At 36.9% G+C, this 19,022-nt stretch overlaps 1 protein-coding gene across 1 annotated transcript in view; it reads left to right on the top strand.

Annotated features, from left to right (window-relative positions):
* Nucleotides 1-19,022, top strand: part of ARHGAP39 (Rho GTPase activating protein 39) — a 2,618,385-nt gene that overhangs the window by 1,018,819 nt on the left and 1,580,544 nt on the right. Inside the window, exon 3 of the mRNA XM_044067324.1 lies at nucleotides 9,127-9,555. Within this exon, the coding sequence (XP_043923259.1) occupies nucleotides 9,127-9,555 (429 nt within the window). The remainder of the gene's footprint in view (nucleotides 1-9,126; nucleotides 9,556-19,022) is intronic.

Genomic DNA, 19,022 nt, shown 5'->3' with positions numbered 1-19,022 from the left:
AAAAGTGGACTCAATTACTCACATTGGACTACACATTCCTGGAAACTCAATTGAAATGTCCCCAAATTACTTGTGAACTTAAATGAAACTGTCTGATTAATAAGCATAACTTACTTTAATGACCTGAATCCATAAGCTGTCTGCTCTATATATGCTACATTATATATGTCACTTGCATATGACAGTCTCTATAGCACACGAAAAAATACATATTATCTTTTCAACATGCTATATTTGCACTAACCATACATTCTAAACGAACTCAATTGGCAACTGACAAGTTATTTATTTGAAACATCAGTCTGAATATGAATTGTGCCCTTGAAATATTGTTGCTGTTTTGACAAAACAAAACCTGAATTGAAAAGGGAATGATTTGAAGAAGTGAAGTATTGTACAGATTTCAAAGACAGCTATTGACACTATAATATAGGTAGAAATGTATACATGCAAGGAAAAATTGAAATGCTTTACACTTTTAGTTAAAATAGCTTATTGTTAACTTTTATACTTTATCAGAAAATTTAAAGGGCTAGGAAATTATTCCTAATTTGTCTTTATAATGTTTACTAAAGTGATGTTAGTCACTGACTTGTTTAATGGATTGCTTGTCATGTACAAGATGGACTACTGAATGTTATTTCTGTTTACCTATGTTTGCTGAATTTCTTTTATTAGTGCTGATTTAAAACAGTCACTTCTATGGTGGTGCAGTGGTAGTGTTGTTGCCCCACAGCAAGAGGTTCTCCCGTTCGATTCTCAGCTGGAGTGCGGGGAGTGCCTTCTGTGTGGAGTCTGCATGTCCTCTCCACAGTTGGGTGGGCATTCGAAAGACATGCGTAAATGGCGTTCCTTCGTTGAAAGTTGAACGTTGAGCTGGCACCTCGGCGTTCATGAAAATCTACTGCCAATCATTAGCGGACTGGAGTTCTGCTGTGGCGACCCCTAACCGGGAAAAGCCGAAAGACAACAAACAGTACTGATTTAAAACAAGGGAAAGAAAGGGAAGGGAAATCTCAGTTTTTGGATAAGGGAGGAGAGGCTTAAGAGTATTCTAACTGCCCTGAGAACTCTCTAAGATGTTCTAAACACCATTTGATTAATACTTACTTAAGGTAAGTCTTGATTACCTTATGGGTACCTACACATTCATTCTAGACCTGATGTGATTACCCATTCTGGAAGCAGGAGGTGCCCTATGCAGGGTGGGAATTGTCAGGGTAATCATAGTTCATTCTTAGACTCTGCTTTGTAAATCTATAAATATGTAAAAACACTGCACACTAGAATGTAGGGCGCCTCTACTCAGAGTCAGGATACCACTGATAAGCCATGTCTTTTCATAAGTGCAAGTTGAAGTTGGTGAGCTGAAGAGTGGGAAAGTAAAGGAAAACAGTACACCTACAGTAAATTCATATTTCATTGGCAATCACTCATTGTCTCCTACAGAGTCCTTTTAATCCAATTATTTTAGTAATAATCTGTTTGTTGTTGGCTTATTTAGTGTACGCTCCTCTGTTGCATTTAATTTATCCAAAATGACATATCTGACATGTTTGGGATCTCTTAAGGGTAATTAAATAGTGGATATTTTCTAAGTCAACATAATAATTGTTTACACTAGTAACATTCCATCCTGATATATAAAATACTGTAGAATAATAATAGAATAATATAGAATTTCATATCTCTTTTAAGAAAATTCTCCATATAATAATTTAACATATGGAGCTCAGTTGATATTGTTGGTTAAAGGTATGGGTGTTAATCCAATAGATCTATCTTTATCTATTGGATTAGGAATGACTTTCATTCCATGTTTAATGGAAAATTCATATTTATTTGTATTTGATACTTTAGAATTAATGTTTTATAGAAGTATTTTATAAAGCCTAACCAAAATTTTACCCTACTTGTATTTAAAGAAGAAAGAACATTAAATTACACTCCCAAGTTTACACGCATAAAAATAACATTCAGTGTTATCAGAGAATATGGTATAACTATTATAATCAAAATACATAAAAAAAAGAAACAAAATGTTTCTTCCATCAATAACTTGAAATGGATTTAACATTCTTATCATTAAATACTGATGGCTTAAATAATGCAAATAAAAGATCAAACTTACTAAAATATTTAAATCTAAATAAGGCACAAGTAGTATTTCTCCAGGAAACACATTTTAAGACTAATGATAGCTTTATTTGGAACCCTAAGGACTATATAGTCTTAGCTCAATCCTCCTATAGAACAAAGACAAAAGGAGTATCAATTCTCTGGAAGAAAAACAGAATCACTCCAAAAGTTATTTATAAATATGATGACAAAGAAAGTCTACTAGCGTTTGTTACAATTAAATTTAATAACAGAATATGGACCTTAGCTAATCTATATTGGTTCCCAGGATCGGTTAAAAAACACCTACATTTTATTTCCAACTGTTGTAAAGGAAATCTTGTACTGGGAGGAGACTTTAATTGTACCTTAGAAGCTTCTGAAACCACCTAGAAGTCTTTTCACATAGAAACTATTTCAAAATCCTTAAAAAGATGGATCGAATCATTTCATTTACTAGACACTTTCAAAGTAAAAGATGATAAAGCCTTATTATTTTCCCTTAAAGACCATAGATATGGAACACAAACCAGAACAGAGAAGTTATTCATAGTTCAAGATTTACAAACAAAAATCCTCAACTTCTCAATAGTTCCATGCCCCTTCTCAGATCATGACTCTCTGGTAATGAAGCTCCAAATAGAGTTTAAACCTTTAATCCTCTCAACTAGAATTCCATCATATATCACGAAAATTAAAGAATTCAGACCCTGGATATTGTCAGAACTACAATTATTTCTTAAAATTAATAATAAAACAGAAATCAGTAGAGTCATGGTTTGGGACTCATTAAAAGAGTATTTATTTGGTAAGACCCTTAGCTGGTACAAAAACAAAGTTAGAGAGTGGGAATCTGAATCATTAGACTTGCAAACCAGACTCTTGACAGCAAAATCTAAAAAAAAATTAGAATTGTCCAGAAGTCAAAAAAGAAAAAGAGGAATTATATAAAACATATAATGAAATTCTAACACACAAAACTTGTCTAGCTCTGGAAAAATTAAAAATAAACTCATTTGCCACCTCCCCCAGATATCTACATAACTTATCTATAAGAATTAAAACACAATCTAAAGCAAATAACATTAGTAGTATATATCATGAAAAGAAAAGGAAAAAAGTGTCAGATATAGGAGACATCTTTGAAACATTTTGGTTCCATTATATGGAACACTTCAAAAAAGAAGATTTAGATACCAACCAAATAAATTTAGATACAAACCTCATTAATATAAAAAAAAATCCAGAAAACCTAAAACTAGATCTACAAAAACCTATATCCTACAAAGAAATTGTTGACAAGATAAAATAAAGTAAATCTAAGAAAGCTCCAGGGATAGATGGTATAATTACGGAAATTTACAAACTCTTCCCTTCAACAGTAATCTCCCTCTTCATAAAACTTTGCTAGAAGTCCAGACAGTAGCAAACATACCACCCTCATAGAAATATTCTCTCATAGTACCAATTCTAAAAGATAATAAACCATTAGACCTTTGAACCTCATACAGACCTATATCATTACCGAGTAGTGATTACAGAATATTCATGTCAATCCTAGCTAACAGAATGGAAATCCCACTTTCAAAGACAAGTAATAATGATCAAACTGGATTTTTATATAACAGGCACACACATGATAATATTAAAAGGATACTTACTCTTTTAGATTATGTGAATAAAGGAGATAGGGAAACACTTGTAATTGGATTAGACATCCCTCAACTGAGAATATCTATTTAAAACTTTAGCATTATTTGAATTTTCTCCTCCCTTCATCTTATTACTAAAAAACATATATATTAATAACTTAGCCTACATTAAATTAGGTCCTTTCACCTCAGAATCTATCCGTATAATGAAAGGTACTAAACAAGGATGCCCCCTTTCTCCTATTTTATTTGCTTTGGCTATAGAAATACTTGCAGAAATAATATGCAATAATCCAAGAATAAAATGAATAGATGTCTATGACCAGTGCATATCTAAAATAATGCTTTTTTCTGATGATATTTTATTAACGCTATCAAACTCCAGAGAGTCATTAGGAGAGCTAGAAGAAGTAATGGAGAAATGTTATAAGATTTTAGGTCTACACTTTAATAGATCAAAATCAAAATTTCTATTTTTAAATAAGAAAAAAAGAACTACAAGTTACAGATAAATCCATCATAGGAAAACAAGAACTTACGCTAAATTATTTAGGAATAGTGTTATGCAAAAATATCAATGAAACAATATTAATAAATTATAAAAACATTATTGAAACAATAAAAATATATATAGAAAAGTGGAACAAAATTATATTAACTTTTGAAGATGAATTGCAATTAATAAAAATTGCCTTATTGCCACAAATACTATATGTAACATTAGCAATACAGTTAATTCCTGAAATATGCATTTTTAAAGAAATAAACTCATGTTTAATAAAATGTTTATGGTATCCTAAAAAGAATAGAGTAGCTCTTAACTCATCACATTAGACCCTGGAAACAAGGAGGATTGAACTTCCCAGAAATAGAAACATATATAAAAGCATCTGTGCTTAAAACTACAATAGATTGGATAAACTCAAATTATTTTGCCAACTGGAAAGAATTAACAACAGCTATATTAACAAATTTAATCTGTTAAAAAAAATGTTAACAGTAGACAAATCAATCAAACCCTGGTACATACTATGCATAAGTATACAATATAGTATAACAAAACCTTCTAAAACAACACTGATTAATCATTGCATCAGTTCCTTTAGGTAACTTATATTTATGTATTCTTTGTATATGTACATATGAATTTGAGTATTAAGTCAATAGGAAAGTGTATATACATTTTTTACACAATTGTTTATACAATTTTTAGGTACATGTGTTATCGAAATGAGAATTGTATCAGGTGACATGGTGTTGATGTGAGATGACTGAACATGTGACTATGAATCTGGTATTAAATATGGCTACCATTCTTTTAACTAGTGTCTGATGAAGTTGAGTGTAAGAATACATGACGAAAGTACTAACCATAAAAGTTTAAGAATTACTGTTGCCTGCCTATTTTTTTTTGTTTTTCAGTAGTTTGTTTGCAGTTTGACTCTACGCTTGTCCATCCATCTATCCATAACCCCTTTTTCCCATTTTTGTGCATGAGGTTGGGGTGTCACTTCAACAGTGACAATCATCTAGAGCCAAGGTTTACACCATCAGGTGGTTAGGCCTACCTCTGTAGTTATTCCACACCTTACACTTGCACACATGCTCACACCTCTGGCCAATGTAGAGTGTTCACTTCGCTGTTGCAAGTGTTTGGAATGTGGAAGGAAGCCAGAGCACCAAGAGGAAGTGCAAACAAACACAGGGAGTACATGCAGAATCCACACAGAAAGCACATCAGCTGAGAATTGCACCAGGGAACCTCCTGTTGTAAGGTGACAACGCTATGTGCTGTGCCACTCTGCCACCTACAAAGACCGAACTACCCATATTGTCCCTAATGTACAAATGAATGAAGTATGTACTTTTTTGGAACCTGTTTCTGTATGGGTCAATAAGGTCTTACGTAGACATAAATTTTCAGAAAGTAGATAAAGTTTTGTTATGTGAGGGGTGTGCCGTAACAACTCAGCCTTAAACCCACACAGTCACATGAAAAAACAGTAAGTCGTAAACACATTTACAAATTGATATGATCTGCTTCCAGTGAAATTGGAAGTCCTTTAAGCTTTCTTGAGTCACTCCTGGGAACAAGCATTGCTGCAATATCAAAACTTAGAAAGAGGTTGATGTTATTTGTTATAAAACAAGTAGTTGACCCTCCCATTTGGGTGCTTGACAAAAAGAAATGTGGGGAATAAATAATGAATTAGGTATAACAAGTTAAACTTCCAGAAAAAGTTTGTAGCAAAGCAACCACCCTAGAAATGGCCCAACTCGTAGGTTCATAGGCAATTACTTGACAAATGGCTTAAGGGCCCTTACAAGCCTAGCCAATATAACCCAATTTTACCCAGCATATGTCCCCTAGTGCCTGTGCATTGAGTATCTTACAGATTACCCCTGTCCATAAGGGACACAGACACTATCCCAGGTGTGAATTTGGGATTCCCCATCCATTGATACAAATTGCATTTGAAGAGGGCCAGGGACAGGCTCTACTTAATGTGAATAGGAAGCCTATTCTAAATGAGACACATATCAGTCTCTGTGGTTATGTGTCCATATAAGTATATTAAAAATAATATGTAATGGCACTGATAGACAGATTTTAAATCTATATGTTTGAAGTACAATATATTTTTCTTCTGAAGTCTTTACTTATTTACACACACACACATGCATATATATATATATATATATATATATATATATATATGTATATCTGTGTGTGTGTGTGTGTTAATCAGCTATGACACATTAGAAGTAAAATAGCACACTATAAGCGCAAAAAAGGACAAAACCGACAGAGAGATCGGAATTTGGTTGTAACACAGTATGACAGCTAAGAAATTGCCAGATGTTCACCCTGAGCAGATTTTTGCTTTTACAAGGAATACTAGCATAGAGACATTTCTATACATACCAGAGTTGCTAAGCTGGTTGAGGATCTGCATCATATATGTTATGAAATAGTATTAAGGAATCCAAAGTTTGTGAGTGCAGTAAAACAGTTTAACTGCACAAAGTGACCAAACGTATTAAAATTGTATTTGTGTTTAGATAAAAAAGAAAAAGATAAGCAACAGACTACTCAGTATGGACTCAGAATGACTTATTTACATGTACAGTAAATCAAGAGGATAACGGATAGTAACACATTCGTACACACACACACACACACACACACACACACACACACACACACACACACACACACACACACACACACACACACTAAAATCTAATCATAGCTCCCTTGATCAAGACCTAATGAATTCTATCATATGTTATTGGTCACTGAGCTGAAGAATGACCTTAAAGAAAGTTAAAATTACATTCCAGGAAACATTTAGGAGACCATAACAGTTATTAGTAGTTAGGTAACAGCATACTGATACAAGAGAAGCATTACAATCATGTGATATAAATAAAACTATTTAAAACATAAGGATGTTTTATTAAAAAAAGTACTGCATCAGGTGGCCCCAGTGTCCATCCTTGTAAGGTGCACATTGATCTTACCTGGATGAAGACAAGAAAATCAGCATACATAAAACACTGATTAACATAAGTGCCCATTCACAGTAATTATAACTTCCATTCACCATTCATTCAGCCATTTGTTGCGGTAAAGTAAAACATCTTCTCCAAACTCTGTCTGTGGTGGAATTTTGAGAAGCCCTACTGTTTGTCACAGGATAGCTGATCAGTGCTCAGAATGTTGACCCTAAAAGATTACTGACAAGAAATGACAGAGAAAATTTCATGGCAGCTAGACTCAGAGAAAGGCAAAAAGGTGAATGAATGATTTCAGAGTTGGCATATACATCCATGAGAGGGTGGAAGTAGTAGCTGGGAGATGTAGAGTATATACATTACCCTACTGGTGGATGAAGCTTGAACTCTCAAACTTCGACTGCCAGAGCTTTAACTCACCGACGATTGGAGTTCCTCCATAGGAAATCACTTTTAGTGAGTTCTGCCTGTTGTGATTCCCTCCTGGGGTAATTTCTCCACTAACTGAGTAAATGTGACATCAGAGTTGGTATATATAAGTTTATGAATTTTGAACTCTATCTCCAATGGCTATTAATATTTGGGAAAATGGGAAACAAATGGTTCACTGGGGGTGGAGCTCAGTGCTTGTGAGAAACCAGGAGCTCAAAGAAAGAGGGCATATTAAGATCACAACTTCAAATTCCACAGAAGGGGGTGCTAACTCTATGGCTTTAACTGGCCACTTTCAGTCACACTATAGTAAACAGCCAGATCTCTTAGATGGTTACAAACCTGGCTAGCAATGAATTATCAGTAACAATACATATTGATGATTTTATGATGAATATGTCAATACACCTTAGAAATGAGTGAAGACAATTTAAATGCTCTCACTGTCTAGTTATACTTCTGGTTAAGAATTTTTTTACCAATTCTGGTTATCTGGGGACAACTTAAATGCAAGGAATGGTTAAGCTGTTCACTTTGTCTTCTTACAATAACCATGATTAGTCCCAGATTCAGGAAGCTGGTCCAAAACTATAGAAGAATGTGTAAAAAGCATGCTTGGGTTGTACCTAGGAGTTTGGTTAGAGAGACAGAAGACTAAATGACATAATATTATATATGGTACTAAAATCCTTTTGTACTGGTTCAAATTTCTCTCTGATTGCATGAAATGTTTGGAGCATCATAACTGCACCCATCATAGCTGTTAATCCAAACAATATGTTTTCCCTGTACCCTTGGAGTGTTGTATTTTCTTCCTGAATGCTGAAAAAAAATGTAATATTAAACATAATTGTGGATATTATTTGAAAGCAACGCAGGGACTGGTGCCTTGCCTGTAGAAGATTGGAGAAAGGCTTGTTTTGGAAAGCATTAAAAAGCTACCTGCTGTCTGACATGCTCTTACTTCCAAGACATGCTTGCCGGTTTCAAGGTAAACTATATCCTCATACTGCTCTTTAAAGAGTGAACGTTCAACACTATTTCTACAACTCAGAATAAACTCTGAATTAGTGCTACAAATGGAAATTGTTGGAATGGTATTCTCCATTCTAAAGTGTTTAGGATAAATCTGCATCTCTTGAAAGTGGAGCAGTACTGAGTTTGACACATTTCTTAGTAACATAAAAACTGTGTTGGCATAAGATATGTGGCATTTCGGTACCTGGCTTGGGGTTAAAGAGTGCCACTGATCACTTAAAAATAAAAGTGCTTGTATACCACACTAAAACCTAAACACTGAAGATATTAGCTTGGGGACGTCTGTACCTGAGTATAAATAGCACGCACTATGAGAAGAAGAAGAAATTCAGATTAATTCATCGTTTATATTTTATTTATTTTTCAGGCTGGAATGGGTGGAGATTATTGAGCCTCGAACCCGGGAACACATGTATGCCAACCTTATAACAGGGGAATGCGTGTGGGATCCACCATCTGGGGTGAAAATCAAGCGTACAAATGAAAACCAGTGGTGGGAGCTGTTTGATCCAAACACGTCACGATTTTATTATTACAATGCTACTACACAAAGAACTGTATGGCATCGGCCGCAGAACTGTGACATCATTCCACTGGCCAAACTGCAGACCCTGAAGCAGAACACAGAGTCGCCTAGGGCTTCAGCAGAAAACAGCCCTGGCCGGAGCAGCAATATCAGTCGAGAAGGAAGCACCAGCTCATCCCTAGATCAGGAACTGGAGAGCAGCGAAAAGGAACAGATGAGATCCAACCGACAGGCAAGCATTCATTCCATGGGAAAAGAAGAAGCAGAAAGGTAAGAAGTCCACTTCCTTCATCTGCCTTTTCACTTTTTTTATTGAAATTTTTGTCCTTGCACATTTTGTGAGACTGTAAGTTACAAAAAGTAATTCCTTGTGTTTGTGAACTAGCTGTGCAAGCAATTTTTTGCATACTACTAAGTAAGAATCCAGTTGATTAGCACACTAATTCCCTAAACTGGATGCAGGTAACTATTAACTCATTCCCTCCAATGGTGCTCTGGATGTTTGCATTGTAACTTCCAATGGGCGGAGCCTAAACGTTTTGATAGAATCAGATTAAGTCCTTACATTTCAAACAAATGTTCATATCTCTGGAGCCATAGGGGTTACTAAATAAGTGCAAATGGCAAACTCTTCATCACAAGCTATTTTCATAGTAGTAGAACTCTTTAGGTTCTAGGTGTTAAACCGGATTTTGGAAGTCACAGTAAGCACAGTAACTATTAAGTTTATAATATTTTGGAAACAACTTACAGTATCTCAGCAACCACTCAAGTTACACATGTACTGTTGGTAGCACTTTGTTCACTCAGCTGAGAGCTTTCATATTAGGCTAAGCAGTTCTATCTGTGGTACTTGTTTGTCAAGATATTTAAAAAAGCATGAAATTTGTGACACTGTAAATAAATATTGCATATTGCATGAACAACAATTAATATATTAATATCTGTTTACCTGCACTAGACACAGGTCAAATATCAACACAGTTGTGTTTGCCATTGTGTAAGATTTAAGATGACATCTTTTAATACTTTGTATGTAGCATGGTTTTGAAATTATTAATGCAAATATGAACAAGCAATGTTTGATGCATAGAGGTGTCAATAGGATCTAACTGCAGAAACAACTATAGGTGTCACTCAGCTATAATAAGTTAAAAGAGTGCTGCTGGTTTCATCAAATTTGTTCACAGGAACAGCACTCTAAGTTCTATTTTATTTTTTATGTTTACTGGGTTGAAACATTAGCCACTTGTACCTATTTTCATGGGGTGACCAGAGAACACTGCCTACTTGAGTTACTTGCTCAGAGTTATACATTAGGCAGACAGATTGAAAGACTCAAACCCATGATTACAAGTAGTGCATAATATTTGAGAGGCATTTAGAGAAATTATCTTCATAGTGCAAATAGATCTTTGATTCTGCCCTCTAGTAGAGGTATGGAACCAACTTACGATTCAGAGACAGCAAAGAGTTGCATTGAATAAAAGCTAATTAATGATTGATTAACATGACTCTGAATTGAACACAATACAGCTGGTCAGCTCCATTAAGAGTTGGTCCCCCCCACCAGTCCATGCAGTGCCATTGCACAGGCACCTACAAATACATGTTTAGACACACAAGCACACACACACACACACACACACACACACACACACACACACACACACACACACACACAAACACAAACACGCACATTCATGTCCGTACTCTCACGCATACTTGCATACACATGCGCCAGCGCTACTGCTCCTCATAAGATATATATTTCCCTATTTTCTTTTCTAAAATGTACACGTTTTACCAAAGACTTGTAACTAAAGCAGTTTCTTACACTGCTGATCTCTTAAAGACAGTTACCTTCACTGTTAACTAAAAAGTTTACGATTCCCTTCACTGATCTTCAAGCAATACATTTTGCGGTCCTAAAATACATACTGAATTCCACCATTGCTGAAGTAATATGTAATTATCTTCATCTCTCCCTACAGAAACAGCTGCCAATGTTTGCTGTAACTTGATTCTAAACAACTGCACCGAGAATATCCACATTACTTTGTGTGACATATATGACAGCTGTTATACCTGTGATGTATAATGTCAATACCTCTGCATTTATACTTACTTACAGCACCTGAGAAATGATTTCCTCTTGAAAAATAATATCACTATTACTGTTATTTTTGCTTCCTATCTCCAATTTGTTACATATTGCTTTTACAATGCATATCTTGGGGTTTCAGAGATATTGAAGACTCCCCTAGAAAAAGGCCACTGGCTCAGTGGGATTTATGCATTCAACAAAACTAAATTAAATAAATCAATTTCTTTAACTTGTCTCCAGAACAGGTTCATTTTTTTGCATTACTTTATAAGTAAGAAATATTTCTGTCCACTATATCTTACACAGTCTACTGCCGCGGTGGTGCAGCGGTGGCATTGTTAACTCACAGCTAGAGGTAATCCCATTCGATTCTCGGCTGGAGTGCTGGGAGTGCCTTCTGTGTGGAGTCTGCATGTCTTCCCCGCGGTTGGGTGGGCATTTGAAAGACATGCGTAAATGGGTGTGCCTTCGTTGAAGGCTGGAACCTCGGCGTTCGTGAAGATCTACTGCCAAACATTGGCAGACAGGAGTTCCGCTGTGGCGACCCCTAACTGGGAAAAGCCGAAAGACAACAACATATCTTACACAGTGCATGCTTAATTTTGCTACTAAGCAATCAGGAACTTAACTTCTGCACACTTCTCTCTAGGCACTACATGTTCCTCTTCCCTATACAAAAAGCAATGTACCACACACTGCATATTTCCTTCCACTGCTCCCTTCTACAATGTGCCTGTTTTTCCTCCCTGATTTTCTTTTCCAAGTAGCATATACTTCTCACATGGCTTCTTAAATAGTATATGCTAATACTGGCAGTTTCCCAGAATGCAAGTCTTCTTTTACAGTCTGTTCTGCACACGTCTTATTTCCTCTCACTAGTCACCAAGCTGCTTTTCTCTCCAATGCTCATTGAATAATGCACGTTTTCATGTAAGATATTTAAGAAATGCATGTTTCTTTCCATGGCTTTTTAAGCAGAAGGTAAATGACAAGTGTGTTAATGTTTGAAAGTCTTCTGTGATGAGGCTAGGTTAGTGCAAAAGAAAAACTGTTAGTGGATCATAATGAAAAATACTAATGATGATGCAGAAAGACGTCATGCAGCAGCATTTCATTCAGACAAGACATTTGATGATGTTGCATCTATAAAGTCATTATGTGAATGTGTTTTTCCTGTTTTATGTTTCCCTGTTAGCTGATGCTGTGTGCAACACCATCTGCCATAACACTTTTATTAATGACGATTTATGTAGGCAACTGCTGCTAATGACAACCTAGCTTAATTTGCACTGGGGAGGCATTACTTTCATTATTTCAGTTATTTATAGCAGAAAGAAGTAATAAACCAGGCTCAGGGAGTTAAACAAGCATGTATAAAACTGGCCAACAACAGGTGAGTATGCAGTTATAGGAGAAGTGGGAAACTTTTATGGGTTCATATGCAGTTACAGGTGAAGTGGGAAACAAGTGTTATGGGTTCTTATGTAGTTACAGGTGAAGTGGGAAACAAGTGTTATGGGTTCATATGTAGTTACAGGTGAAGTGGGAAACAAGTGTTATGGGTTCTTATGTAGTTACAGGTGAAGTGGGAAACAAGTGTTATGGGTTCATATGTAGTTACAGGTGAAGTGGGAAACAAGTGTTATGGGTTCATATGTAGTTACAGGTGAAGTGGGAAACAAGTGTTATGGGTTCATATGTAGTTACAGGTGAAGTGGGAAACAAGTGTTATGGGTTCATATGTAGTTACAGGTGAAGTGGGAAACAAGTGTTATGGGTTCATATGTAGTTACAGGTGAAGTGGGAAACAAGTGTTATGGGTTCATATGTAGTTACAGGTGAAGTGGGAAACAAGTGTTATGGGTTCTTATGTAGTTACAGGTGAAGTGGGAAACAAGTGTTATGGGTTCTTATGTAGTTACAGGTGAAGTGGGAAACAAGTGTTATGGGTTCATATGTAGTTACAGGTGAAGTGGGAAACAAGTGTTATGGGTTCATATGTAGTTACAGGTGAAGTGGGAAACAAGTGTTATGGGTTCATATGTAGTTACAGGTGAAGTGGGAAACAAGTGTTATGGGTTCATATGTAGTTACAGGTGAAGTGGGAAACAAGTGTTATGGGTTCTTATGTAGTTACAGGTGAAGTGGGAAACAAGTGTTATGGGTTCTTATGTAGTTACAGGTGAAGTGGGAAACAAGTGTTATGGGTTCATATGTAGTTACAGGTGAAGTGGGAAACAAGTGTTATGGGTTCATATGTAGTTACAGGTGAAGTGGGAAACAAGTGTTATGGGTTCATATGTAGTTACAGGTGAAGTGGGAAACAAGTGTTATGGGTTCATATGTAGTTACAGGTGAAGTGGGAAACAAGTGTTATGGGTTCATATGTAGTTACAGGTGAAGTGGGAAACAAGTGTTATGGGTTCATATGCAGTTACAGGTGAAGTGGGAAACAAGTGTTATGGGTTCATATGTAGTTACAGGTGAAGTGGGAAACAAGTGTTATGGGTTCATATGTAGTTACAGGTGAAGTGGGAAACAAGTGTTATGGGTTCATATATAGTTACAGGTGAAGTGGGAAACAAGTGTTATGGGTTCATATGCAGTTACAGGTGAAGTGGGAAACTTTTATGGGTTCATATGCAGTTACAGGTGAAGTGGGAAACAAGTGTTATGGGTTCATATGCAGTTACAGGTGAAGTGGGAAACAAGTGTTATGGGTTCTTATGTAGTTACAGGTGAAGTGGGAAACAAGTGTTATGGGTTCATATGTAGTTACAGGTGAAGTGGGAAACAAGTGTTATGGGTTCATATGTAGTTACAGGTGAAGTGGGAAACAAGTGTTATGGGTTCATATGCAGTTACAGGTGAAGTGGGAAACAAGTGTTATGGGTTCATATGTAGTTACAGGTGAAGTGGGAAACGTGTTATGGGTTCATATGTAGTTACAGGTGAAGTGGGAAACAAGTGTTATGGGTTCATATGTAGTTACAGCTGAAGTGGGAAACAAGTGTTATGGGTTCATATGTAGTTACAGGTGAAGTGGGAAACAAGTGTTATGGGTTCATATGTAGTTACAGGTGAAGTGGGAAACAAGTGTTATGGGTTCATATGCAGTTACAGGTGAAGTGGGAAACAAGTGTTATGGGTTCATATGCAGTTACAGGTGAAGTGGGAAACAAGTGTTATGGGTTCATATGCAGTTACAGGTGAAGTGGGAAACAAGTGTTATGGGTTCATATGCAGTTACAGGTGAAGTGGGAAACAAGTATTATGGGTTCATATGTAGTTACAGGTGAAGTGGGAAACAAGTGTTATGGGTTCATATGTAGTTACAGGTGAAGTGGGAAACAAGTGTTATGGGTTCATATGTAGTTACAGGTGAAGTGGGAAACAAGTGTTATGGGTTCATATGTAGTTACAGGTGAAGTGGGAAACAAGTGTTATGGGTTCATATGTAGTTACAGGTGAAGTGGGAAACAAGTGTTATGGGTTCATATGTAGTTACAGGTGAAGTGGGAAACAAGTGTTATGGGTTCTTATGTAGTTACAGGTGAAGTGGGAAACAAGTGTTATGGGTTCATATGTAGTTACAGGTGAAGTGGGAAACAAGTGTTATGGGTTCATATGTAGTTACAGGTGAAGTGGGAAACAAGTGTTATGGGTTCATATGTAGTTACAGGTGAAGTGGGAAACAAGTGTTATGGGTTCTTATGTAGTTACAGGTGAAGTGGGAAACAAGTGTTATGGGTTCTTATGTAGTTACAGGTGAAGTGGGAAACAAGTGTTATGGGTTCTTATGTAGTTACAGGTGAAGTGGGAAACAAGTGTTATGGGTTCATATGTAGTTACAGGTGAAGTGGGAAACAAGTGTTATGGGTTCATATGTAGTTACAGGTGAAGTGGGAAACAAGTGTTATGGGTTCATATGTAGTTACAGGTGAAGTGGGAAACAAGTGTTATGGGTTCATATGTAGTTACAGGTGAAGTGGGAAACAAGTGTTATGGGTTCATATGTAGTTACAGGTGAAGTGGGAAACAAGTGTTATGGGTTCATATGCAGTTACAGGTGAAGTGGGAAACAAGTGTTATGGGTTCATATGTAGTTACAGGTGAAGTGGGAAACAAGTGTTATGGGTTCATATGTAGTTACAGGTGAAGTGGGAAACAAGTGTTATGGGTTCATATATAGTTACAGGTGAAGTGGGAAACAAGTGTTATGGGTTCATATGCAGTTACAGGTGAAGTGGGAAACTTTTATGGGTTCATATGCAGTTACAGGTGAAGTGGGAAACAAGTGTTATGGGTTCATATGCAGTTACAGGTGAAGTGGGAAACAAGTGTTATGGGTTCTTATGTAGTTACAGGTGAAGTGGGAAACAAGTGTTATGGGTTCATATGTAGTTACAGGTGAAGTGGGAAACAAGTGTTATGGGTTCATATGTAGTTACAGGTGAAGTGGGAAACAAGTGTTATGGGTTCATATGCAGTTACAGGTGAAGTGGGAAACAAGTGTTATGGGTTCATATGTAGTTACAGGTGAAGTGGGAAACGTGTTATGGGTTCATATGTAGTTACAGGTGAAGTGGGAAACAAGTGTTATGGGTTCATATGTAGTTACAGCTGAAGTGGGAAACAAGTGTTATGGGTTCATATGTAGTTACAGGTGAAGTGGGAAACAAGTGTTATGGGTTCATATGTAGTTACAGGTGAAGTGGGAAACAAGTGTTATGGGTTCATATGCAGTTACAGGTGAAGTGGGAAACAAGTGTTATGGGTTCATATGCAGTTACAGGTGAAGTGGGAAACAAGTGTTATGGGTTCATATGCAGTTACAGGTGAAGTGGGAAACAAGTGTTATGGGTTCATATGCAGTTACAGGTGAAGTGGGAAACAAGTATTATGGGTTCATATGTAGTTACAGGTGAAGTGGGAAACAAGTGTTATGGGTTCATATGTAGTTACAGGTGAAGTGGGAAACAAGTGTTATGGGTTCATATGTAGTTACAGGTGAAGTGGGAAACAAGTGTTATGGGTTCATATGTAGTTATAAGTGAAGTGGGAAACAAGTGTTATGGGTTCATATGTAGTTACAGGTGAAGTGGGAAACAAGTGTTATGGGTTCATATGTAGTTACAGGTGAAGTGGGAAACTTTTATGGGTTCATATGTAGTTACAGGTGAAGTGGGAAACTTTTATGGGTTCATATGCAGTTACAGGTGAAGTGGGAAACAAGTGTTATGGGTTCTTATGTAGTTACAGGTGAAGGGGGAAACAAGTGTTATGGGTTCATATGTAGTTACAGGTGAAGTGGGAAACTTTTATGGGTTCATATGTAGTTACAGGTGAAGTGGGAAACAAGTGTTATGGGTTCATATGTAGTTACAGGTGAAGTGGGAAACAAGTGTTATGGGTTCATATGCAGTTACAGGTGAAGTGGGAAACAAGTGTTATGGGTTCATATGTAGTTACAGGTGAAGTGGGAAACAAGTGTTATGGGTTCATATGTAGTTACAGGTGAAGTGGGAAACAAGTGTTATGGGTTCATATGCAGTTACAGGTGAAGTGGGAAACAAGTGTTATGGGTTCATATGCAGTTACAGGTGAAGTGGGAAACAAGTGTTATGGGTTCATATGTAGTTACAGGTGAAGTGGGAAACAAGTGTTATGGGTTCATATGCAGTTACAGGTGAAGTGGGAAACAAGTGTTATGGGTTCATATGTAGTTACAGGTGAAGTGGGAAACAAGTGTTATGGGTTCATATGTAGTTACAGGTGAAGTGGGAAACAAGTGTTATGGGTTCATATGTAGTTACAGGTGAAGTGGGAAACAAGTGTTATGGGTTCATATGTAGTTACAGGTGAAGTGGGAAACAAGTGTTATGGGTTCATATGTAGTTACAGGTGAAGTGGGAAACAAGTGTTATGGGTTCATATGTAGTTACAGGTGAAGTGGGAAACAAGTGTTATGGGTTCATATGTAGTTACAGGTGAAGTGGGAAACAAGTGTTATGGGTTCATATGTAGTTACAGGTGAAGTGGGAAACTTTTATGGGTTTATATGCAGTTACAGGTGAAGTGGGAAACAAGTGTTATGGGTTCATATGCAGTTACAGGTGAAGTGGGAAACAAGTGTTATGGGTTCATATGTAGTTACAGGTGAAGTGGGAAACAAGTGTTATGGGTTCATATGTAGTTACAGGTGAAGTGGGAAACAAGTGTTATGGGTTTATAAGCAGTTACAGGTGAAGTGGGAAACAAGTGTTATGGGTTCATATGTAGTTATAGGTGAAGTGGGAAACAAGTGTTATGGGTTCATCATGTTATTCGTACTTAGTTTGCGTAAGCATTTGTAAAAGTCTACAATGTCCTAAGGCTGAAAAATGAAAGAAAGATAGTAATCCTGACACATATATGGTGCTGATTGTGTTATTCTGTCTCTTCTCACTTCCAAATCATTGGTACCACGTGATGTGTTGTTATCTCTATATAATTGTGTCTGAAGAGGTAGCGTTTCATGACCATTTATACCTAGAAAAAGCAAAACGTTAATGTAGTTTCTGAAGAGTGAATAAAAGGACTAGAGATTAAAGCATCAAAATATTTTAAACCTGTATTATTCAAACAACAGATCAACAAGTGTCTTCATTCTTTTACATAAACTGCTTTGTTAATTTATTTTGTTTGTTTGACAAGTGATCTGTTCTGCGATTCTCACTTGATACAGTATGACGATGAAACTACCATCACAGCCAGAAGACATGGACTCGTGGCAGATTTATTAGACAGGAGAAATAGAAATGTGCTCAGTACTCTGACAACACTACACGCTGCAAGTATGTCTGAAGGAAGCAAACACTAAACAGCAATTGGCCCCCTGACCCTAGACTAGACAGTGTGAGTTAAAATTTATGGTCCAGCGCTGCTTCATGTGGTAGTGTGCACAGATGGCTGGGAAGGCCAGAAAATCAAACAAGCAGCTTGGCATACAAATATAATTGAACCCTGTCTTCTTTTTCTTGCTTTAAAGTATGCTAGCATGAAAACCAGATCAGTAAAGGGCAATTTTCTTTATTTATTTTTCTTTTTTTTTTTTTTATTTTCCTCCTGATCCACATGGTCATTAAGGCTCCATCCTACTTGTTCTATTGGCCTGTTTGTTCTCCAGGTGATGAATAAGAATCATAGAGTCCATTCATTTAATCAAGGCAGAGGATAAGTGTAAATCACATTCCCCCTTCTGCGTATGTCCACTGCTGCCCAAGATGTTGAGTCTAAGTAGGCATCTGTGAGGATTTCTGTCTCATTTCTCTGAGTGATGTCTTTCTGTCAGCCCCGCTTTCTTGATCTAGTACCGTCATTTATACATTTTCTCCACTGGAGATTTTAATTCTATGTGGAGTCTGCACCCTGGATATACATCCTCACAGTCTCCTTCCAGAGAAAGGCAAGCAGACTCCATATCATCACTGGCCTCCATCTCTGGCCATCTCTTCCACATGGAGAGGCCACTAGACTTCACCTCATCACCACTCTCTCTACCTAGCCAGCTATCCCCCTCCACCCCAAAATTTGGTGTACAGACTCCATCTCATCACCCCTGTCTTTTGGCCTCTCCTAGCCAGCTCCT

This window comes from Protopterus annectens, chromosome 3.part1 (assembly GCF_019279795.1).
Source record: "Protopterus annectens isolate FY-2018-M chromosome 3.part1, PAN1.0, whole genome shotgun sequence".
In the NCBI taxonomy this organism is placed as follows: domain Eukaryota; kingdom Metazoa; phylum Chordata; order Ceratodontiformes; family Protopteridae; genus Protopterus; species Protopterus annectens.
Note: the sequence above shows the minus strand (reverse complement) of the source record. Positions and strands in the feature narration are given on the sequence as shown.